The sequence below is a fragment of the Procambarus clarkii genome, chromosome 83 (assembly GCF_040958095.1).
Source record: "Procambarus clarkii isolate CNS0578487 chromosome 83, FALCON_Pclarkii_2.0, whole genome shotgun sequence".
NCBI classification, from domain to species: domain Eukaryota; kingdom Metazoa; phylum Arthropoda; class Malacostraca; order Decapoda; family Cambaridae; genus Procambarus; species Procambarus clarkii.
In genome coordinates this window covers 3,616,544-3,639,756 of record NC_091232.1, presented here as the reverse complement: position 1 = coordinate 3,639,756, position 23,213 = coordinate 3,616,544, and the positions used below count along the sequence as shown (strand labels likewise).

At 41.6% G+C, this 23,213-nt stretch overlaps 2 protein-coding genes across 14 annotated transcripts in view; one reads left to right on the top strand and one right to left on the bottom strand.

The window, feature by feature from the left end:
* Positions 1-447: 447 nt before the first annotated feature.
* LOC123768754 (baculoviral IAP repeat-containing protein 7) lies at positions 448-12,341 on the bottom strand. Of its 2 annotated transcripts, none has more exons than XM_045759521.2 (8): positions 12,253-12,341; positions 7,711-7,912; positions 5,076-5,468; positions 4,380-4,765; positions 3,995-4,171; positions 2,831-2,881; positions 2,525-2,618; positions 448-2,346 (listed from the first exon to the last, which is right to left on the bottom strand). In XM_045759521.2, the coding sequence occupies exons 2-8, from the start codon at positions 7,766-7,768 to the stop codon at positions 2,153-2,155; spliced, it is 1,353 nt and encodes a 450-aa protein (XP_045615477.1). In that variant the 5' UTR covers positions 7,769-7,912; positions 12,253-12,341; the 3' UTR covers positions 448-2,152. The 2 variants fall into 2 exon arrangements, with proteins under 2 accessions (XP_045615477.1, XP_069172394.1); XM_069316293.1 differs by having other exon boundaries at positions 12,161-12,268.
* LOC123768752 (uncharacterized) overlaps positions 5,188-23,213 on the top strand; it is a 45,529-nt gene continuing 27,503 nt past the window's right edge. For 4 of the 12 annotated variants that reach the window (XM_069316292.1, XM_069316290.1, XM_069316289.1 and 1 more), the window contains exon 1: positions 5,188-5,327. Coding sequence is in view for 2 of the 12 variants with exons in the window: in XM_069316290.1 (XP_069172391.1) it covers positions 5,288-5,327 (40 nt within the window). In the remaining 10 variants the exon portion in view is untranslated. Of the gene's footprint in view, positions 5,328-9,431; positions 10,483-15,860; positions 16,141-23,213 lie in introns of those variants that run through there. The other 8 variants (XM_045759513.2, XM_045759509.2, XM_045759517.2 and 5 more) reach the window with 7 other exon arrangements.

Genomic DNA, 23,213 nt, shown 5'->3' with positions numbered 1-23,213 from the left:
TAAGCAGGTTTCTCGTAGGGGGGAATAGTAGCCTACTACCACTAGGTGATATTTAAGTTCCTAGAGGACCTAGACGTGCAATAAGAAGGGCTGGACAAAAAATATAAATTTCTTAATCAGAAAGATAAAACTATTCGAACTTGAAAACAACTAAGGGCAAAATTACAGCCCTCCTGGGAAACCATTTTGGATCATAGTGCAGCAGAAAAATTACCGTAAGTCAGCACTGAACAGTTGGGAAATTTCAGACATCGGATATTCATGGGAAGCCGTCCATTGCTTCGCGTGCCACAATACTCTATGACTGTTACTATAGAAGTCCACTTGTCATTAATACGTTTCTACCCATAACATTATTTTTAGTAAAGAACGTTAAACCTTTTCTTCCTTGCATGTGATCACAAGCTGTATTGGGTGCAAGTGAAAATGTCAAATAAAATTGCATAATAATAGTAAAAATTTATTAGAGTAATACAACAAAGTTTACAATTTTTGTAAATAAGGATGTCGATAATAAACAAAATCGTAAGAAGTTGAAATTTTCACGAATTTAAACTTATTTTTGTGTTGTGCTCAGCATACCGAAGCTAAAGCCCAACACAATTTTATAAGACCATTACTTAAGTCCACTTATTATTAAACATGTGGTATATGTCTCGAGGAAACGACATAACATATATCGACACGTCTCGAGACGACATATAACCTCGAGGAAAAAATCCGGAGCTGGAGCGCCTAAGGCTGACTTCAACCTCGTTTTGGCAGCTCCTGCGACAGCTCCTGCGACAGCGCTGAAACCAAGAGTATTGGCGTTTGCCTTTCCATTTGACAATTTCAGAAACGTGGAGAAGGGGAAGAGGACTTGCTGCATGGGTAACAGTCTCCTCCATATCTAACTACACAGACTTTGTGCCCTGGAGAGGACACGCCAGCCTCGACGTCCAGAGCGCAACACCATTGTCTCCCAAGCCTACCTACTACTACTACTATATGTTGCTTCGGTTATATATAGGGTCATCGACAGTGTAGACGGCGCGGTTACCGTGTGTGTGCTTTTCCAGCTCATCTTCCTAAAGTACAGTACTTATGGTAACTATTTGGTCAAATGTACCAATATGTACTGTTGGACTTTCTTGTCCAAGCAATCCTAGGTCTAATATAGTACATATATGTGCCATGCTAGGCCAGAGGAATGCTTAATTTTTATGTTTTGTGCTCTATGAATCGGTTTTTATTTACATACCGTTAGTAGGCGTATATGCATATAATTTAAGGCGGAAAATAGTTTTTATGTAAATGTAAAAATCATTTTATATATCTTTTAATCTGTTTTTGTAATTAATTATATGAAATATAAAGATGCGAAAATTATTTGTTATTGACATTTTAAATGTTTTCAAGAGATCGCAGAACAGAAGTGACCAGGACCTCTTATGTTGACTGTAATCATTAGCTTCTCGTACCGTGTCCCGACTTCCGGTAAAACTGTGTTTTGCAGCAGAGATAAGTGAACTACTTACCTTATCACGCAAGTATTTATACACCTTACTGAAATATGTAGAGGTTAGTGATGGCTGAGCGTTGGCAGACAAGAAGGATGTGGAGCAATAAAGATGAGCTTTGTTAATGCGCCGTGGAAAACTGTAGGCACTACATAAAGTATTTGTAGAGCAGAATGTGGTGTTGATATTTGACAGCGTTGGTGGATTACCGGCACGTGGCGACCCAAGAGATTTTAAATTGTACTGAGACCCCTTCTGATGCTGCGTTGGAGCTAGATGGAAAATGTACACTTCTGTCGAAGGTGGGTTTAACAGGCAAGGTACAGGATATAGCCTATGCTGCAGCCAGTTAAGGTCGAGCGTATTTCTGTGATGGTTGTTGCACGAAGTATCCACTTCACCGTGCTGGGGGGTCAGCCCCTTATCACATTGGTGCGGGCAGTAGTGCTGACATGTATTTCGTTGGAGAAAATTGAAGCACGAGATATGAATCTTACTACAACGTCTCAATAGGTGTCTTTGGTAATAGGCTGTGTGTAGATATTGACTCAATGTGTTCTGACATTGTTTGTGTAGTGGATGATGATGGCAAGCTGTAGCGCATCGATGGTGACCACATAAGAAGTGTCCACTTGGGTGCCGTCTGTAGATTAGCCAATGATAGGCCTGAGTGTTCCCCTGACGATGGTTCCACATGTGGTACAGCTGTCCTGTGGTCTGGCACAGTCGGCACACAGATGGAGGTGAGAGCACGGCTGAAACACAACCGCCACTCTCTCTCTCTTGCACTTTCGACAAAGTAATCGACTTTCTGCTTCCACTACCTGCCGCTGCAACTCCTCCACTGTGAAGTCAAATGCAAATGTTTTGATTTAATATTTTAGTTCACAGCACAATTTAGAATATATTAAAAGTGGTCTGTCAAGCTTTATGATCTATTGCACATTTCGAAGAATGAGCAAGGTGAATTCACCACTACTGTACATTAGTGTTATGTTAGGGCATGAGGCTGTAAGCTCTACCTTCTTGTAATAGTCTGGTGTGATCTGACGTCACATGCGGACTGGGCTGGTCTTGAGAGCCAACACCAGGAGAAAAAGGCATCGAGGGCTCCACCTGTTGAAGAGATGAAATATGATATCCCGATTTAATGCTTCATTTTCACAATATATTTACATTTTCCAAATTCCCCGCCTGACTACAAAATCACTCTGGTAGAGTTGTCGGCAGGGGAATTTATATGGCAACATTGACATTATTAACATATAATTTTAACATATCGCCATGGACGTAAATCAACATTAGTGCACTATGGCAACATAGCCTACCTGCATGGGCGTTGGTGAGGCGATTGTAGTCTGCGACGTTTGGTTCTCAATCTGTTGACACCAGAGGTCTCCATTACATATGTGCTTTGTATAAAAGCTACACAATAACAAATATGCTAGCGAAGAAAAACAATCTCAAAGAAAAAAATCTCGTAGTCAATAACCGCAGAATAAAATAATAATAATAATAATAATAATAATAATAATAATAATAATAATAATAATAATAATAATAATAATAATAATCGTATTGTCAGGGAAAGGAAGTTGGTGTATATGTATACTATAGGCTTGTACCGAGGGCCGTCGACCCCCAAGTCGAGCTACTGACCATCCCCAGGGTGCAACTCCGTGACAGTTGCTTAACTCCCGCATACCTTTTCACTGCTAGGTGAACAGAGGCATTAGGTGAAGGGAAGCTTGACCAACTATTTTATGTCCTGCTCTGGATCATAATAGTACTTATAGCTAATATGGGATGAACGTACGAAAATGAACTGTTGTGACAAAAAAAATCGCGTTTTGTTCTATTATTTTTTTTCAGGGCACGAAAAAGAAGGCAACCACCAGACCTAAAGTTTCCTAGGCCTAGTATAGCACATATCTGTACTATACTAGGTCTCGTGTGTCTTATATTAGGCCTAGTATAGCACATATATGTACTATACTAGGTCTCGTGTGTCTTATATTAAGCCTAGTATAGCATATATATGCGGTATATTAGGTCTAGTGTGGCTTATATTAAGCCTAAGATAGCATATTTAGGACTTCGGCAGGTTGTTGGGTTTTATAGTTACTGTTCCAATTTTTGGCTTGCCATTTGGCGAATTTACAAACCGTAAATTTTGCTCCGTTTATCACATTTCATATATAGTTTTGTTTTCAAGTTGTACGTTCTACCAAAGAGTTAATATAAATACTATAATTTTTTAAGAATGTGTTGCACCTAAAATCTAAGTTATTCTAGACATGATCTCAACTTGAAACTAAACAATATATAAAATGTGATAAACGGAGCGAAATGTTTTAAAATTATTATATTTAAGTTAAAAATCCTCATTGTATTTATATGGAAATGTCAGTATTTACTTGCAATAGAACCGAGTAAATACTGAAGATGGAGGCGCAACATGCTAAGCAAGAGATGGGTGGTAGTGCTGTTACCTGGGCTCCGTCATGCAGGAGCGGGGGACTTATGCTCTTCTTGCGTTGGTCTTCTTCATAGTCGAAGACCAGCTCGAGTGCATCCGTTACTGTACGACACAGAACTCCGCGGTTCTGCAGGCGTCGTCTCAGTGCCTCTTTCACTGACACCTGGGACAGTCCCATGCCTACAAGGCGCTGAGGAAGAGGGCATTGCTCATTAATGCTCAATTATCTCTTTAACTAAAGCTAGAAAATAATTAGCTATATTTTTAGTTTTAGTTTATTTTACGGCGAATTTTATAAAACAAAATTTTATAAGTAAATTAACGTGGTCTTATCATTAATATTATTAAGATATTCACAAAACGCTAAAGCTTGTATCCTGCAAGAGCTGAGAGCTAACCTTGGCGATGGGGTGGAGCAGCAGTAGTTCTGCCTCTTGGTCACTGAGAGCGAGCGCGCGGTTCTTGGCTGTAGGCGCCGGCTTGCTCTTCATTGCGTTGGTAATATCCTCATTGCCCTTCTGCATCCTGATGAAGGGGCAGGAGGGATAGAAGCGAGCATGGTCGGCTAGCGGGTCATCTCCCTTCCTCCAGCCATAAAGCCCTCCGCCACAGTTGAAGCACTGGACCCAGTCAGCGAGGCCCGTGGAGAAAAAGCCAGCCTCCACTAACTGTTCGGGAGCTACCCCGGTGTCCTGAGGCCAACGCCTGAATGTCTGCAAGCGACTAGATGGAGTGTTGAAGTGAGGGAAGGCGAGCCGCCCGCTGTCTGCCACTTGTACAGCGTCTGTTTACACAGTAAATGTTAATTTAATGTAAATTGAACGTATTTTGTTTGTTTCAGAAATCTAAGCGCCTGGCCTCCATCCTTGGACAGAAACAGACATTCTTTTTTTTATAGATATAGATTTGCGCTACGATCATTGACCTAACCCTGTCGGTCAACTTGAATAGCACATATCTACATCTTTATACATTGTATTAGCTTAAATATTGACTGCCGTATATAGTGGTAAAATATAATGTTGTTCAGTATATTTAAATCAAAACTGAAGGAGGATGGAATGACAATTAATAGAAGGGTTATGTTTACAGACCTGTGTGGAAGCCGGAGTCTGGCTGCTGCGGGCGCGTGCTGGCCAGCCTGAAGGCGTGATACTCGTCCATTAAGGCGTAGAGTGCACTGTCTTGAGTGTCTGTAGAGACTCTTGGGACGTTGCCTGTGGCCACGCCAGTAACGAAAGGACAGTTTGGGAAGTGTTTGCGGTGCTCCACCTCAGGATGGTCGCCGGGGTCCCAGTAGCCTACGATGCCTTGGCAGAAAACACACTGGACGTGGTCTTCAGTCCGTAAGTAGAAAAATCCTGCCTTAGCTAGTTGGTCTGGATCGACGAAGGGAACCGTCCAGTCTGCGAAGGTTTGGCGCCGCACTGACTCCAGCAGCAGTGCTGACTGCCAGTGAAACCTTCGCTCAGCACGCTCCTCCACAGCTGGAACACAATTAATATTTTGATTAATATGCTGATATCCCAGTCCATCAATCAGTAAGCCAGTACATGTAGCGACTGAGAGGGATATATACACAATATGGATTGTTGTATTTAGTTGATAGTTTACACATTTTTATTGAAAAAAAAGGAAAACAATAACCTAACCTGTCCTAAGCCTAACTCAACGTATTCAATGTCTAATTGTTTATATGAATATATATTAATCCATAAATGTTTGGTTAGGCCTACTACGGATTAATGTCTCTGTTTATTATCTTCCAAATTTTCTATAATACAAACTGTTGAGTTAATCTATGTAAAATAATCCATATTTTGTACATTTTTCTCTGGCAACTATAGGTATTATGTTATTAACTGATAGATTGTTATAACTGCAACAGTAATGCAAATAATAATCTATATTAATAGAATACATATTAGTTCAAAGTTTAAGCCCAGACGCTTTGGGCTAGCGGCATTAAACTTTACAGGGTGACTGGTGGGTGTTAAGTGACCTGTTATATGCGCGTCGGGTTCGCTCCCACTCATGGTGACCCACAATGAAGTTGGTGGAGATATAGTAGTGGCTGCCGAGCCTATAGAGTTTCATCATATGTTCATAATATCACAGAATTGAGATATTGACATGCAAAATGCATGTTCTGTGGTAGATTTTCATTCTGGGGCTCCCAGCGCTTAAATGGTGCAACCTTCTGGGGTCGATCTAGATACCTCTGGGTATCTTATCTAATAAATATATAATTGTTCACTGAGGGCGATCGAAGATGATGTCCCTCGACCCTTTCTTGAGTGGTATATCTCCTGAGACGTCAGCATAAATTTTAAATAGCATAAAATGCAGGATTAAAAGCTATGATGGTTATCTTGAGGTTACCTTGAGATGGCTTCGGGGCTTAACGTCTCCTCGTTGCTGGACTGATCAACCAGGCTGTTTGACGCAGCTGCTCGCAGCCTGACGTACGAGTCACAGCCTAGTTGATCAGGTATCCTTTGGAGGTGCCTATATGTTTACTACAGAATTTCCGGTTTTTGGGACAAGAAGCCTGTACTCATCCAGGAAGCTCATAGAGGTCTCCCTAGGTCAACCAGACCTAAAAGATATAATCCAAAACATTTACCTAACTCTAGGAGTACCTGTTTAACTGCTAGAAATCGTGCCCAACTGTTTTTTGTTCTGCCCGGGGATTGAACCCGGGTCCCCTTGATTGAGAGCCGAGATCACTGTGCTACGATCTCCATTCCATTAACATCTTCACAATACTAACACCATCTCCACTACACGAGCATAATCTTCATTGTTTGATAATTTTCTTCACTGTTAAAGCATCATTATCTCTCCCACTCCCGTCTAACAATTTAAATAATTATAATAATAATAATAACTAACAATTTGGGTCTGATAATTACTATATCTGCAACTGGATTGTCTCCAGTGCGTTATAATTATTTATATTCAATACATATTATCTTCACTACGTAAGTCTTATGGGTAACGGGCTGTAAATGCCATGTGTCCACATCGAAAGTCTCTGAGGCGGGGACACAACCGAAGCTCAAACCCCGGCAAGCACAATTAAGTGAATATAGCCAGGCTGCGGCAGCCTTGTGCTCCAGAACCCAGCCACACTGGCTGCGGCAGCCTTGTGCTCCAGAACCCAGCCACACTGGCTGCGGCAACCTTGTTGTGCTCCACACAACCCAGCCACACTGGCTGAGTCAGCCTTGTTGTGCTCCACAACCCAGCCACACTGGCTGCGTCAGCCTTGTTGTGCTCCACAACCCAGCCACACTGGCTGCGTCAGCCTTGTTGTGCTCCACAACCGAGCCACACTGGCTGCGTCAGCCTTGTTGTGCTCCACACAACCCAGCCACACTGGCTGCGTCAGCCTTGTTGTGCTCCACAACCCAGCCACACTGGCTGCGTCAGCCTTGTTGTGCTCCACAACCCAGCCACACTGGCTGCGTCAGCCTTGTTGTGCTCCACACAACCCAGCCACACTGGCTGCGTCAGCCTTGTTGTGCTCCACACAACCCAGCCACACTGGCTGCGGCAGCCTTGTGCTCCACAACCCAGCCAGACTGGCTGCGGCAACCTTGCTGTGCTCCACACACTACAGTCGCTCTGGCTGCAGCCTAGCCTTGTAGTCCACAGGCCGCAGCCTGACTGGTTACGACGTAACTCTCCCAACAGTCCACCACGGGAGTCATGACACCAACTCACCTCGCAAGTTTTGTGTGGCTTGAGGAAGTGACAGTCCATCTAACTGAAGCTGAGACATGTTGGTGATGGCAGGTGGAGTTCACAGCACGCACGTCGTCCTTCCCTGACACCCAAGGAGAAACTGGCACTTGTGTAGATAACCATTTAATACTACTGTTATCGTGCCGTCCTCATGTGTGGAACATGCTTCGTTTATCTAATCCTGATATCACGCATGAGGAATAAATAAATAAATAAAAAAACTTTCGAGTCTTCCCACGCAGAGGAAGCATATATCAATTTATTTTTTATTTTTATGTAAATTAATGTATTCTAATACTTATCCTGTGAACGCTGGTTGAAAGGTATGCGGGTTCAGGAACTAAACTCGTTTAGCTAACCAAGTTACGGCATTGATGAATTAGTTACACAGTTTGTTAATATTTACAACAGTATTTACAATTTTAGATAGTTTAAATTTGCAGTTATTGAAAGCTGACAAACAGCACTATCTACAGTAGGCGAAATTGGGATATTGGGCTAAGAGTTTGGTGTAATATAGTGTAATATATATGGCATGTCTGGAAAGCCTAATTTTACTTTGCCTGCGTTCTGGCATTGTTTTCAGTTTTGTCTGCACAAAATAATTAATGGCTAGACAGATTTGTATGATATTTGTGGGCAATAACTGCCTGACGGGAAGGAATAAATTACTTTATTTTTAAGGATAGTTATTCTGCTCTTTTAGGATATATGTCGGAAACGAATATACAGTTTTCTTAGGGGGGCTTTACGTAATTTTTGTTTCTTCAGTGATAGTCACGAGAAAAGACTGATTGTCTGGAATTACCATAGTACGATGAGATTACTGATAACAGGTGGGTATGGGGTGGGGGAGAGGGGGAGCATTAGGGTGCAGCAGGTTCAAGTCAGGACTGACTGGGAACCTATTCTTAACGGTTCACCTTTATCCACCCAACAATAATTTGGGGGACTTGGTTTTCAACCAAGTCCCCAATTTGGAGGATCGTGCTTCAGGGACAACTAATAGGGTCAGCTATGAAGGACAATTGGCAGGAATTAAGCCTGCCAACAGGAATTAAGCCTGCCAACAGGAATTAAGCCTGCCAACAGGAATTAAGCCTGCCAACAGGAATTAAGCCTGCCAACAGGAATTAAGCCTGCCAACAGGAATTAAGCCTGCCAACAGGAATTAAGCCTGCCAACAGGAATTAAGCCCGCCAACAGGAATTAAGCCTACCAACAGGAATTAAGCCCGCCAACAGGAATTATAATCGAGTTCAGTAACCACTTTCGTAAAAAAAAGTCATTTGAGCCAGATGGAAAGGAGACAGCTGCAGCCGCTCTCACCGTGTCTCTTCATCTCTTCCATCCCTCGATACAACCTTGATTTTGAAAGGGGGGGGGAGCTGATGGGAAAGGAAGCCTGTCTCATATAACAGACAATGGAAGGGTCTTGGTAATACAGTCGGGTTAGTTCTCGACTCGCGATCGGAAATCCCGGGTTCAAATTCTGGGTACGACTGAAATGATTAGGCACGTTTCCTTTCACCTAATGCGTTTGTTTACCTAGTAGTAAATATTGTAGGTATCCGGGGGAGTTAATCAACTGTTGTGGAGTTGCATTCTTGGGAGGGATCTCGATTGATAAAGATGAAGATTAAGCCACCCAAGAGGTGGCACGAGCATGAATAGCCAGTAATAGTGAACCTCGCTATTGTTGGTGTTTTAGATTCAGCTACTGGAACAAAATTACCATGTAGCACGGGCTATGGTGAGCCTGTAGTGGAGGCTCTTTGGAGGCATTACCTGTATCAATAGCTGATACTGGAGATCTGGGGATGGGGTCCCTGGACGCGCCAATCCAATTAAGACCATAAGGCTGGTCAGACCGGTGAATTGATGAGGTACACACGTTGCTCACAGTTCAGTGACGCAGGGGTCAGCAGGGCTCTCGGCGGGCTGGCCGGCCTAAGGGAGATGTCCGGGTGTTACAAGAGGATTGGTTTATCTCTTATCCCAGTTCCTCGAAGTTGGTAGTCTGGTCGAATTTCATTCTTCAAGGAGTCGCAGAGATGGTTGAGGCGTTCGTGAGGGACGACCATGCGAAGGATCCGTCCTGCTTCCCTGCACTTGTATTCCCAGTAGTCGTTGTGGGTTATCGAGTTATGCTGTCTGTCCTCCTTGGAAAGTGAGCGGCCACGTCGGATATACCCAGAGGAGGCAGCATGGGAGCCTGTCAGTCTGGTTGGTACCGGTGCGGGATCTGGAGGGGGAGATGGTGCCCGGGCGGCCGCATGAGGGCGCAGGAGAGCCGGTGACATCGACTGAAGCATGGGAGTCGCTCGAGTCATCGTGGTCGGCTTCCTTGGGTTCGTCTTCGGAGTCGGTCGAGTCATCGGAGTCAGTCGAGTGTTCGGAGTCGGCCTCGTCGTCTTGGTCAGCTGTCCTGGGGGTTGCTGCCGTTCCTGTAAGTGGGACATGCTCGGGGGACTGCGCAGTCACTGTGGCCGGACTGTGAGGTCTCCAGTATCCTTCGATTAAATTAGCAAGAACTTGCTAATTTCGCTTAAGCCTACCTGAGGTCATTGGAATTCCCTTACGAAGGACAAGGAGCTGGGATATGAAGATAAGGAATTGGGCTATGAGGAAAGAAGCAGAAGAACGGTGCCTAGCCACTTGGGTCATCAGAGATCGAGCAAGGATCTGGCAAGAAACGAGGCCCTCGATCTACAAGGCCCTGAAAGGTGGGGAGTCGTCCTCGAGTCCTGAGTGAGTGTTTCTTCTCTGCACTCCTTAATATTCACAGTAATAATTTTTGAATTATATTTTTCAATATAATTCATCAGTGGGTGGTAATGAGTATGGGTCACTATACACAGCACAGTGACTCAGTTAAGTACAGGCTACACTCATCTGGATGGAGATACTGTGTACTTACATAACTCTTCACAGCTTGCCATAAAAGTGACATCACATGTTTATACAACACTAACATTACCAAAGAGCGTAACACATAGTTGCATGTTATTTGATATCCATATAATCTTATTTTAGCCGATGTATATTGCAATATACTCCATCAACAATGGTATTTGGATGCACAGTCACGTCATTATATATATTGATACATGATCTAGCTCCGAGCAGGTAAAACACGCTTTAGCAACGTTTGTCCGACATTGAATCATCGTCTTCAAAGCTGATTCATTGTTGCATCAACGTCGTTTGCCTAGATATTCCCAGGAGGTGGGTGGGGGGGGGGGGGTAGGCGAACTTGCACTATCGTCTTGAGGAAAGCGCAAACTCTTAAAAAAAGGCGATAACAGGTCAGAATTATCATACATGTTAAGAGCAGCGCTACTCGCAAAAGCAAAATTATACACAGTACGGACTTGCGGCAGGAGAAGGAACAGTATAGGAAATGTAATTTTTTTTTTTTTATTATTATTTTCTACCACAGACGTGGCCACACATTTACAATGCTAACCAGCATATATACATTTTCTTCTGTCCTCCATGGACAGGGTTAGAGATACTGTGAGGAAAGTATCGGATACATGGAAAGTAAGGAAAAGTAAGGATACATATCGGAAAGTAAGGATACATGGTGGAGGAAATGTAATGAAAGGGTTGGTTAGGCCATGTTTCAGTTGACATGGAAACGGTGGACAAGCGAAATAATGATTACATTGTAGCTAACGGTAGTATCACAGTAAATTTTGCCTTGTTCTTCATTAATTTGAAGCACGAAACAATGGGTATAAATTGGATAAGTTTAGATTTAGGAAAGACTTGGGTAAATACTGGTTCAGTAACAGGGTTGTTGATGTGTGGAACCAATTGCCGCGTAACATGGTGGAGGTGGGGTCCCTCGATTGTTTCAAGCATGGGTTGGACATGTATATGAGTGGGATTGGGTGGTTATAAATAGGAGCTGCCTCGTATGGGCCAAGAGGCCTTCTGCAGTTGCCTTTGTTCTTATGTTCTTAATTTCTTCTGCCACTTCAATGGGGTTTTAATAGATAAATGTGGGTATAGAGGATTGGGGGTGAGTGGAGTAGGCAACAGAATCGTCTATGTTAACATTTAAATATTAACAAACAATAGGAGGATGCTAGTAGAGGGCTGGATCGTTCCTACACCAAGTCACGCGGATAGGAAGCCCGCGGCTTGTCAAAGGTTCATTCCCCCCCTCCCCCATTATTCCTGAAAAAAATGTTCTATCTGGATTTTAAACTGTTTAAACTAATGTCTTGACATTATGAGTTTCGTGAACTGTATGTAGCCGGGAACAAAACTTAGCCTGACTACAGTTAATCAAGGGCTAGACGACCACCTTGCAAGGGCTAGACGACCACCTTGCAAGGGCTAGACGACCACCTTGCAAGGGATAGATGACCCATCTTGCAAGGGCCAGATGACCATATTGCAAGGGCTAGATGACCACCTTGCAAGGGCTAGACGACCCATCTTGCAAGGGCCAGACGACCCATCTTGCAAGGACTAGACGACCCATCTTGCAAGGGCCAGACGACGCACCTTACACCAGTACCGAAACCAAACTGATAAAATTGTGACTCGCGATTCGTTTCTTGACACCCGCAAAACGTGTGCTCAGCATGGAGGCCGAACTAGCTCTTAACTTTTGTTGTGTCCTAATTCGTAGTTCAATAATTATTGTTATCTTTCACCCAAGCAGAGAGCACGCGATAAGATTGAGTAGTCAATGATATCATGAAGATAAGGGCTGAAGGCCAAGTCCACCGACGACTCAGTATTATAACATTATCCAGACGTTCAATTCATAGATCAAACGTGTAATAAAGATACATTAGGAAATTGTATGGGATGACTGATGAACTAGCAACAGGGTTCATCAACATGTGTGATGAACTAGCAACAGGGCTCATCAACATGTGTGATGAACTAGCAACAGGGCTCATCAACATGTGTGATGAACTAGCAACAGGGCGCAACATGTGTGATGAACTAGCAACAGCACTCAACATGTGTGATGAATTAGCAACAGCACTCATCATGTGTGATGAACTAGCAACAGCACTCAACATGTGTGATGAACTAGCAACAGCACTCATCATGTGTGATGAACTAGCAACAGCACTCATCATGTGTGATGAACTAGCAACAGCACTCATCATGTGTGATGAACTAGCAACAGCACGCAACATGCACGACGAGGTAGCAACAGTGTTCAACATGCTATTCTGTGATAAGTATTATCACAACCCTTCTTCAAACACGAGGAAATTATCGGTTGAATATACAGCTGTTGGTTAATTGTTTATACAATTAAAATACAGCACCATACACTCACGATAACAAATTCTAGTGACATGTCAACCACGATGGAGTATTATAGTAACATGTTTTAGCATGTTACTGACAAAACATGTTAACCGGCTAAAGAGTATCATGTTTTAATGGTTAATGGAACTGTATTGAGCTCACGTAAGTGTCCAAGCCGACCTGTGGAGAATATATAAGCCTCAAAGTACATAAACTTGTTTGTTAACTGGCTTCAGCTGTGAGGCTGGTCTAAGGTCACCCCGGGGGAGTTTGATTTGCCCTTTAAATGTAATCTCTCACTGACACACTTATTAATACTTTTCATCGCGGTGTTTGGTACCCTAACGCCGAAATAGGACGTCTGCCATTTTTTTTTTACTTATTTCAAGGAAGTGTTTATATAGATAATCTGGAATTACTAAGAGTGCTATGTGCAGCCTGCCTCCCGAGACTAATATCTTCAAGGCAGAAGTTCTTGTAATCTTCGTCAACTGCTTGCCCAATGTCTTTCATTCCTTCGTCATTGAGGTTGGCTCCCGCAGTGCCCTCATGGCCTTGGAGTCATTCAGTGGTAGTCGAAATTTAACATTGGCAATTTCTCTAGCAGATTTAAGGCAGTTGAATTTTGCTGGGTTCCCAGCCATATTGTCTGGCCTCCAACCTTGGATAGCCAGACATTCTAGTTTATATATATATATATATATATATATATATATATATATATATATATATATATATATATATATATATATATTATATATATATATATATTATATATATATATATATATATATATATATATATATATATATATATATATATATATATATATATATATATATATATATATATATGTCGTACCTAGTAGCCAGAACGCACTTCTCAGCCTACTATGCAAGGCCCGATTTGCCTAATAAGCCAAGTTTTCCTGAATTAATATATTTTCTAAAAAAAAATTCTTATGAAATGATAAAGCTACCCATTTTATTATGTATGAGGTCAATTTTATTTTATTGGAGTTAAAATTAACGTAGATATATGAACGAACCTAACCAACCCTACCTAACCTATCTTTGTAGGTTAGGTTAGGTTAGGTAGCCAAAAAAGTTAGGTTAGGTTAGGTTAGGTAGTTGAAATGCAATTAATTCATGAAAACTTGGCTTATTAGGCAAATCGGGCCTTGCATAGTAGGCTGAGAAGTGCGTTCTGGCTATTAGGTACGACATATATATATATATATATATATATATATATATATATATATATATATATATATATATATATATATATATATATATATATAATTAAGATTTATAAAGGTTGTATCTCTCACTCAGATTAACAAGTAATTCAACATTACTTATCAAGCTGAAAAAATAATGACTTTTTAATTAAATAAAAAAAAGAATAGGAAGAATGCAAAATCCGGGATCTCATTAAGACTTGACGGCTCATATTATCTTATCTACTAACACCGTCTAAATTATCGTGCGTCAGTGGTTCAAGAGGTGCAGCCGGATTATGGAGCAGTCTTCATGAATGGAGACACCCCAGGAAGCGGATGCGTTGGGCGATCACCCTTATCACGACATTGTTTACATCAGAAAATTCCACCTTTTCATTCACCGGTGTGTGTGACGTCACGATACTTGGATGATAATACCTGTCCTGACTGTATGGGGAAGTGTATGGGGGTCATGTGGGGCGAAAATGTATATGTTTATCTCTCAGAATGTTCGGTAATATGTTTATTGTTTGTGATGTGTGTCTATGTATGTATTAACACGATGTACTGAACTGGGTGAGAATAGCTTGAGCTACCTCATCCCTTTGTGTGTATTTTACCTCAATAAACTTATTTCAATTTCAATGTGGGGCGAGCAGGGGTGTGGTTGTGTCCGATCACCATTAAGTAATAATATTTTATACTAGAATGCGCTGAATAGTTAGGCCCATCTTAGGTTAAGTGGGATAGGTTCTTATAGCCATTATTGATATTTGCACTGCGTAGATAAAGCATTTATGGAGGTACAATTCGAGCAGAGGATGAGAAAGAAGCACTAGTTAAAAAAATATTTAGTTCATTACTTGTAAGTTATGTGTACATCATTTTTTCATTCATAAACAGGGGGTTTAGCGGGTAGATTAACGAGTATTTGGAGTTTGTTGACGAGGACGGGGTTCAATTATTTGTCTTTGTAGTACGTGGGTCAAGTATTTACAGAGTAGCGATTCGAAAAGAGGTTGTCAGTGAAGCACTGTTCGAAAAATGTTCGAACATCAGTTGTGAGTCGTGTGTAAAGTGGTTTTCATTCTTAAACAGGGGGTTTGTCCGCTGTATGGAATCATTTCTGGCCTTTGTTGATGACCACAGCCTGAATTATTTGCTTTGGCTGTACGGGGTGAAACATTTGTCACTCTCACGCTACGCTCGTACAAGCTGCGGCCGACCCCAAAAAGCATCCATCAAATTTAACAAACGGTGTAATAAAAAAAAAGTGTATGTTCTAAGGCATTGGGCAGCCTGTCCTCATTAACAAAGGCCAAATACTCGTTAATCCAGCCGCCAAATCCCGCTGTTTATGGATTTTAAAATTTGCCTACACAAGGCTCACAACTGATGACGTCCGAACACTTCTGGAACAAGTGCTTCGCTGTCGACTTTTGTTCGAACCACAACGCTGTACATGCTTCACCCACGTCCTACAAATACAAATAATCGCCAACAGAACCTAAACATCTAACCTAGCCTAACCAGTGCCTAAATATGTGCAATATAGTAATACAAAATAAAATTAATTTATATTTGAGAAAATTCCTGTTTTGAATGAACAGCATGTTAAAATTTATGAATGCGTCTTTGGGGTTGAACACTGGATGGAATGAACGTAATCTGAGGACTGGTTGTATAACAGTCTTTTTCATTCATAAACATTGAGGGAGGGAGGGGCGGTGGCCTGCTAACAGCCTGTTCTCTTGCTAGAGTGAAGAGCTTTCGGCCAATGATTTGAGAAGAAGTTGCCGCGCGGGACTGTTGTTTGTGTGAAACCAACACAGGTGTGCTTTGCTGTTGGTTGTTTTTCCTCGCCTTCTCCGCTAGGCCAGAGTACTGGCGGAAGTGTAAGTACTGTTATGTTTATATGGTAGGTGCATTTCCTTACAACGACAAGTAACTAATATGATCAGATAGACAAACGACCAGTCTGGTTAACCATTATCGGTGCAGCGGACGAGTGGTAAATATTCTTATTGGCCCGTCTTCCAGTTTATTACCAAGTATTTCGGTTACAAGCGCGCCTGCTATTAATGCTACTTGGGAGATGGGTTGAATTCTGGTAGAGAAAGGTAGGTTACTTACAAGTAGATGAATTATCTCTCTACCCGTTGCGTACGTAGGGGTGGGCATGTACACTGTTAGCTGTATGGACATGGGGTTGATACCTTTATGGAATCGTTTTTGCAACAAATCTGTCTAGTCAAATTGTTATATTAAACTACACGTTGGAAGGAACGAATTGTGATATGTATCCTATTCTTCCCGAGGAATTTCCATGTTATATGAACTGTAGCACGTTTTGACTTTTTGAGCTTCGTAAGTCTCGATAAGATCTACCTGCTCCTGTCGGGCCCTTGCTGCAGTTCCAAGATCCTCAGACTTTAATGGTATGAGACTTAACTTAATTCTGGAATTATTTCCGTATTTACATGTGAAATATTTTCCAATTTGACAATGCCATTTTGCAGTTGATGTTCCCTTGCTTGAATACCGTAGTTCAGGTGGCCGGGTTAAAAAGTGATTTGTACAGATAGATTGTACAGATCCGGGTAGTACGAGACGTTTGGTTAAAGTTTCTTTACACCTGATGCCGCTGTTCACCTAGCAGTAAATAGGTACTCAGGAGTTAGACAACTGTTGTGAGCAACATTCTGGAGGCAGTCGGTACAGCTGGTCAATGGGGGCCCTAGATAAATAAAACTACAGGCTTCCTGTCCCCCACAATGGGTAACTATACAACTTTGGAAAATAGCCAGAGATTTAAATATAAATGTTTATATCTAAAATTATGAATGCAGCTGGAGAAATTAATAAAGTCAAGGCTGCAAACCAGTTTTGATACGGCACACAACATCTACTCAAGTTCTGGGACAGAAGTGACATGGTATGGACGGACGTTCTGGGATTTGACCCCCCCCCAAAAAAAAAAAAATTAATATTTCTATCAAATTTTTAATGTCAGTGATTTCAGTATTGAATGAGTATGATCCTTGAGCATGAATATTACAGCCCATCCTACAAAAAATGAAAGTACTTCTAGTAATTATTTGGTTGAAAGTACCAGTGTATAGTGATGGACCACCAGAAAGCTGACTTTTGTATTGTTGAATTTGGACAAAGCAGAAGTTTTTAGCCGCAACGTAAATATATGGCCTAACTTCTAGCAATCCTAGACCTATTACACGCTATCTTAGACCTAATATAGTACTATGTAATATACTAGGCCTAGTAGTATTTAAGTTTGTTTTTCACCTTTATTTTTTTCCGGGCTCTTTATCAAATTAATACTACAAAAAGCGGTTTAGTCATGGTCCATCACTACATATTAATACTTTCGACCAAATAGTTACTACAAGTACTTTTTCATCCCGACTTTGGTCATCTGTGTGTTAAACATGTGTATATGTGCAACATATGTGTATGTGTACATATATATGTGTATATGTGCTACATATGTGTATATATGCAACTTTTAATGTGGTATCAGTGTTAGTCAACAGAAAAGTGGTGGTGGTGGGGGGGGGGGGGTGTGCCCTACAAACACGATTACTGGAGAGCTTTATCTCGGGATAGACAGATCTGGTGCACGATACAGCAATTATCCACTCACACTGTCTCAAACATGCTTGCAGAGTGCCTCACCTCGTATCAAACCTTAACATGGTGGAAAAAAGTATGATAGCCACATTTGATAAATAAAATTCTTCATAGAAAAGTGCTGGCTATCTTTATTGCGACGTTAAACTAGATTTTTAAAATTATTAAAGTTAAGGTGCATCGTCCGTGTTGATTAGTTTGTTGTTGACATTGCGACTGGGCGAACCCTAGGCTACACTGACATTCATATTAATTTAAATGTTTTACTTGCATAAGTTGTTTATAATAACGCAAAGTAAACGAATTGTGTGTTCAATCTGTAATGGTTCTTTTCGTAACTTGAAAAATATCTATAGTTCGCTATTACAGTTTAGGCTGCTCTTTCTGATTTTCTTTCAGAATGGAGAAAAGTTTCACGATATCATTAAGCAAAGTTAATATTCAACAGCCACATTTTTAAATACTACGCTACACATGAAAAAATAGTTTTTAATTAATTTCCTTTAATTAATTTCCTATTCAATAACAGCAACTCGTCTTCCTGTTCAGACAGTAACGATGCCGACTATCATGCAAATATTGACGTAATGGACAAATAGAAAGTTGAATTTGGTACCATTGAATTTGGACACACCGGAAAAGGTTTTGTATTTGTTGCTAATAAAACCTAACTTAACCATCTTAGGCCTAATACACGCTATCTCATGCCTAATATAGTACATATATGTATGCTATACTAGGCCTAGGAATATTTCAGTTTTAGCTTTTAGGATTTATTTTTTCCGGACTATAAAAGTGAATAGTATATAATTCTATTATGTAATTAACCATTACGTCATTATATGTACGATGATGCACATAATTACAAAAGGTAACAAATCGAAATCAAAATGTTTATTCAGGTAAAATTACATACATAGTAGATGAGTTACAAACATAATGTTGGGTTTATAGCTAGAGCTGGTACACTCTAAAACAGGATGTTGTTGTTTCAGATTTAGCTACTCGGACCGAAGTGTCCATGTATCACGGGCTATAGTGAGCCCGTAACCCCCATAACCCCCCTCTAAACAGGAGGGTGGGGTTGATCATATCCGGCACGCATCCATGCACACTAACTACCTAACCAGACATATAGTGATATTGATCAAGTTCATCATGTATACATAGTCACCTCTTGACACCTTCAGTTACTATACCACCACTATAATACAGAGCCTGTTCGTCCTCTCACCACCAGACAACACGCTTACAAATATTTCACTGTATATGTTCTAGTTAAAATTATAGTTTATAGGTCCTGTTAAAATATGCACTCGGCTGAAGGTGTAAGGGTGTGACTTGTATGTACTGTGCTGAGAGTGAAGGTGTAAGGGTGTGACTTGTATGCACTGTGCTGAGAGTGAAGGTGTAAGGGTGTGACTTGTATGCACTGTGCTGAGAGTGAAGGTGTAAGGGTGTGACTTGTATGTACTGTGCTGAGAGTGAAGGTGTAAGGGTGTGACTTGTATGCACTGTGCTGAGAGTGAAGGTGTAAGGGTGTGACTTGTATGTACTGTGCTGAGAGTGAAGGTGTAAGAGTGTGACTTGTATGCACTGTACTGAGAGTGAAGGTGTTTAGAGTGGGACTTGTGCGTCAGGACTCCAACTTATCATGGCGAGGATCGCGAGTGGCGCCAACAGTACAATACCCTATAACCGCCATGTGATTGGTGTCGTAGAGCGTACCTGGCACGGGGTACCTCGTTATCTATCTGCTGGGTCGTTATCTGCTGATGACTGATACTCTTGGAGTCTGGGGAAGTGACTGTTAATGCCGACAAGGGAAGGGGGGAGGGGGTGATGCGAGGCTGTGGGTGACTGTGGGGCGGGGGGAAGAGGGGGAGGACTGGGGATAGGGAAGAGGGGGGGGTAGTGGTGGGGAGAAGCCTTGTGGCATGTTAACACCCTTATTGTCTACTCGGAAAACAGTGCCAAGTAAGATAATACGAACATGTTAAAGCAATAGATATGCATAACGGCCTTCGCCTAATTATATTATATTTTTTAGTCTGAATCACAAAAGATTATTAGTGACGATGTTATCAAATATAAGGAACAGACGAAGCGTTTGCTGGGGTCATTAAATAATGGGAAAATAAGCTTTATAGCCCTTGTTTTGCGTATTAAATCATAATCGATTATTGACGATATTGTGGAGAGTTGCGAAGGTAGCACTTGTTTCCACCGGTTTTTTAAGAAGATAGATGTATCTCCTTGCCTCCCGCTATCGGCAAATTAATTTGTATGTTGAGGAATAATGACTTGGAATCGATAATTTGACAAAATATTAACTATGGATTCACAACATGGCTTTAATGAGGACCTTTAATTTTTAATAAATTTACCTTCATTGTTTCCCAGTATTTTTGTATTAACATGGTGGAATATTTCCACCGATCAATATTGGAAAAGATTAAAGGCTTTCCTAAGCTTTAGATGTAATGTGATTGTCTTACTGTTATAATTATTTCGATTGAACATATGTCACAATTTTCCAGTCACTCCTTGACTTCCAAGATCATATATTTTTAAATATAGTTTTAATTTCCACTAATTTTAATTTTCATAGGTTGAGGTGGTTTGGGGGGGGGAGGTAAGAGGCTTCTTTATTAGGAGTGAAGACCCGTGCACCAACAGACCATAACAAGAGTCATAGCTAGAAGTGTTTATAATAAGAATGGTCCTTGTCAACTTGGCCACATTTCAATTATACGGTACAATTTTGTTCGTCATACATAAATGGACATAAATTCACTTGTACGCGTGGAAAAAAAAATAGGTCGACAAAGTTTATCTCAGGACCTATGATGTTAAAAATATATTTACAATTTCCATAAAGGCGCGGGCAAGGAAGGACGTGAACAAATTATACAAATTGATGAATAAGTAGAGCAAAGGATGTTATTAGGGGGTACTAAATATGTAAGTACATAATAGAACAGTTAATATATTGATACAGATTGGAAGTTTACAGTAAGAAAAGACCTGGGTAAATACTGGAGGAATGGCTGGATTGTTTAATTTTAAACATAAAATTAGTTTGGTTTGGGATAAATGGGAGCTGCTTTATGTGGGCCGATAAGGCTACTGCACTTTCCTCAATTCTTGTAAGCTTATGAATGATTCCCTATTCAATATTCCAACAAATAATGAAGAGATCTTGAGGGTAGCACGTGAGGTGGGTAGCACGTGAGGTGGGTGAACTCTGCGGTAGGGAGAGCAGTGTGCACTAAACACACGAGGAGCACTTTTACTACGAACGCAGTTAGTGCGCACCATGAAGGTTGGGAGTCATCGCATTAGATGACAGCTGGATATGCGCACAAGCTCGACCCTTACATACACAAATGGGCGCGTACACGTTGGTGCTCTCTTTCTCTTTTCTTGCATTCACCTACTCCTCACTCTTGTCTTATATTTGCCTGAAATTTCCTCTCTTCCAGGCACCACTCCTATGCCAGGTAAGTCCACTACGGGCTCACCATAGCTCGTGCTGCTAGGAACTTTTTGTTCAGAGTAGCTGAATCTTAAAAAACACCTTCTTTTTACCGGTTATTCATGCCCGTGCCACCTCTTGGGTGGTTTAATCTTCATCAATCATTTCTTCTTTCACGAGGCTTGATAATGCCTCGTGAAAGAGGCATTATCAAGTCTTCCTTCCTTGCCTTCCGTCCAGGACGGAACGAAACTTCGTCGTTTCTTCACCTTCTGATGTGTCGTTTGGCCATTATATTATGTAATATACATTGAACACGATGTCCATGGGTTGTCCGTCCCATGATATTAATTAAGCAACTGGGAACTAGCTTAGTGGTATTTACACCAAAGTTCGCGCCGTCGCGGACCCGCCGTGAGTCCCAAGTGTTTAAACTGTCCAAAAATGTAATGTTTCTCAGTTTTAACATGATTATAGGAAAGTCTGTTTCATATGAGAAGTTGAGTAGCAACCCTTTCTCACAATGTGGCAAGCGTTTCAGTCTTGTGCTTTACCGTACGAACCAACAATGATTTACCATTACTAAGGATCCAGATTATCATTTGTCAAAAATAACTTAAAATCCAGTGCTTATATTTATCAAAAATCCAATAAAGTGCATGCGTGTATCTGGACGGTAAAAAACAAATGTTTGGTTAAGCATGAGGAGAGGTTGCTGCAGGCCATACGACAATGTGTTCGCCACTAAGTGAATGACGGTAATTTACCTAAATTATTTGCCTTGAGCACTGGTTCGCAGAGCCACGCGAGGCGCTGCAAGTGATGGAGTACGCAGTAGCAGGTGAGACGCTGGCCGTGATGCAGCAGTAAACATTGCCCGCCCTTAACCTTGTAACATGTGGGACGCTGGCCGTGATGCAGCAGTAAACATTGCCCGCCCTTAACCTTGTAACATGTGGGACGCTGGCCGTGATGCAGCAGTAAACATTGCCCGCCCTTAACCTTGTAACATGTGGGACGCTGGCCGTGATGCAGCAGTAAACATTGCCCGCCCTTAACCTTGTAACATGTGGGACGCTGGCCGTGATGCAGCAGTAAACATTGCCCGCCCTTAACCTTGTAACATGTGGGACGCTGGCCGTGATGCAGCAGTAAACATTGCCCGCCCTTAACCTTGTAACATGTCACGGCTTTCCCGCCATGTGCTGAACTGGTATACGGTATAAATATCCCACTTTTAATGGTATCCGCTAGTGATGACGTTTGACTGTGTGTTAAATTAAAAAGCAAATTTAATATTATAATTTTATTCGTAAAATATACATAGACATATTAGAGTGGGTTACTTGCACGTACAGAGATTGTGCACTAAATAAACGCTGCTCCGCTAGGGAGAGTTTCCAGCCCTGCTGCACCGCCAGGGAGGGTCTAGACACTATCTTGAGCTCATCTTGAGATGGTTTTGAGACTTAGCGTCCCCACGGCCTGGTCCTCGACCAGGCCTCCTTTTTGTTACACACCCCCAGGAAGCAGCCCGTAGTAGCTAAACTTCTATTAACTCCGTCTAACTCCTATTAAAAGGTACCTATTTAGTGCTAGGTGAATAGGAGCATCAGGGTGAAAGAAACTCTGCCCATTTGTTTCCGCCTCTTCCAAGATCCCCCACCGGGGATCGAACCCGGAACGTCAGGACTACGTATCTGAAGCGCTGTCCACTCAGCTGTCAGGCCCCTCTATCCAAAAGGTACACCATAAAGTATATAATGCTAGTGAAGGTTCAAGTGGTTGACCATTGCCTCAATATCTGGGTCGATGATATCAACCTTCGCTGAAATATATAAA

Coding starts and splice junctions, on each gene's coding strand:
- LOC123768754 (XM_045759521.2), bottom strand. CDS start 7,768: ATGTCTCAGCTTCAGTTAGATGGACTGTCACTTCCTCAAGCCACACAA. Junction 4,172..4,379: donor TGCTCCACCCCATCGCCAAG/GTTAGCTCTCAG, acceptor CCTCTTCCTCAG/CGCCTTGTAGGCATGGGACT. Junction 2,882..3,994: donor TCCTGCATGACGGAGCCCAG/GTAACAGCACTA, acceptor TGGTGTCAACAG/ATTGAGAACCAAACGTCGCA.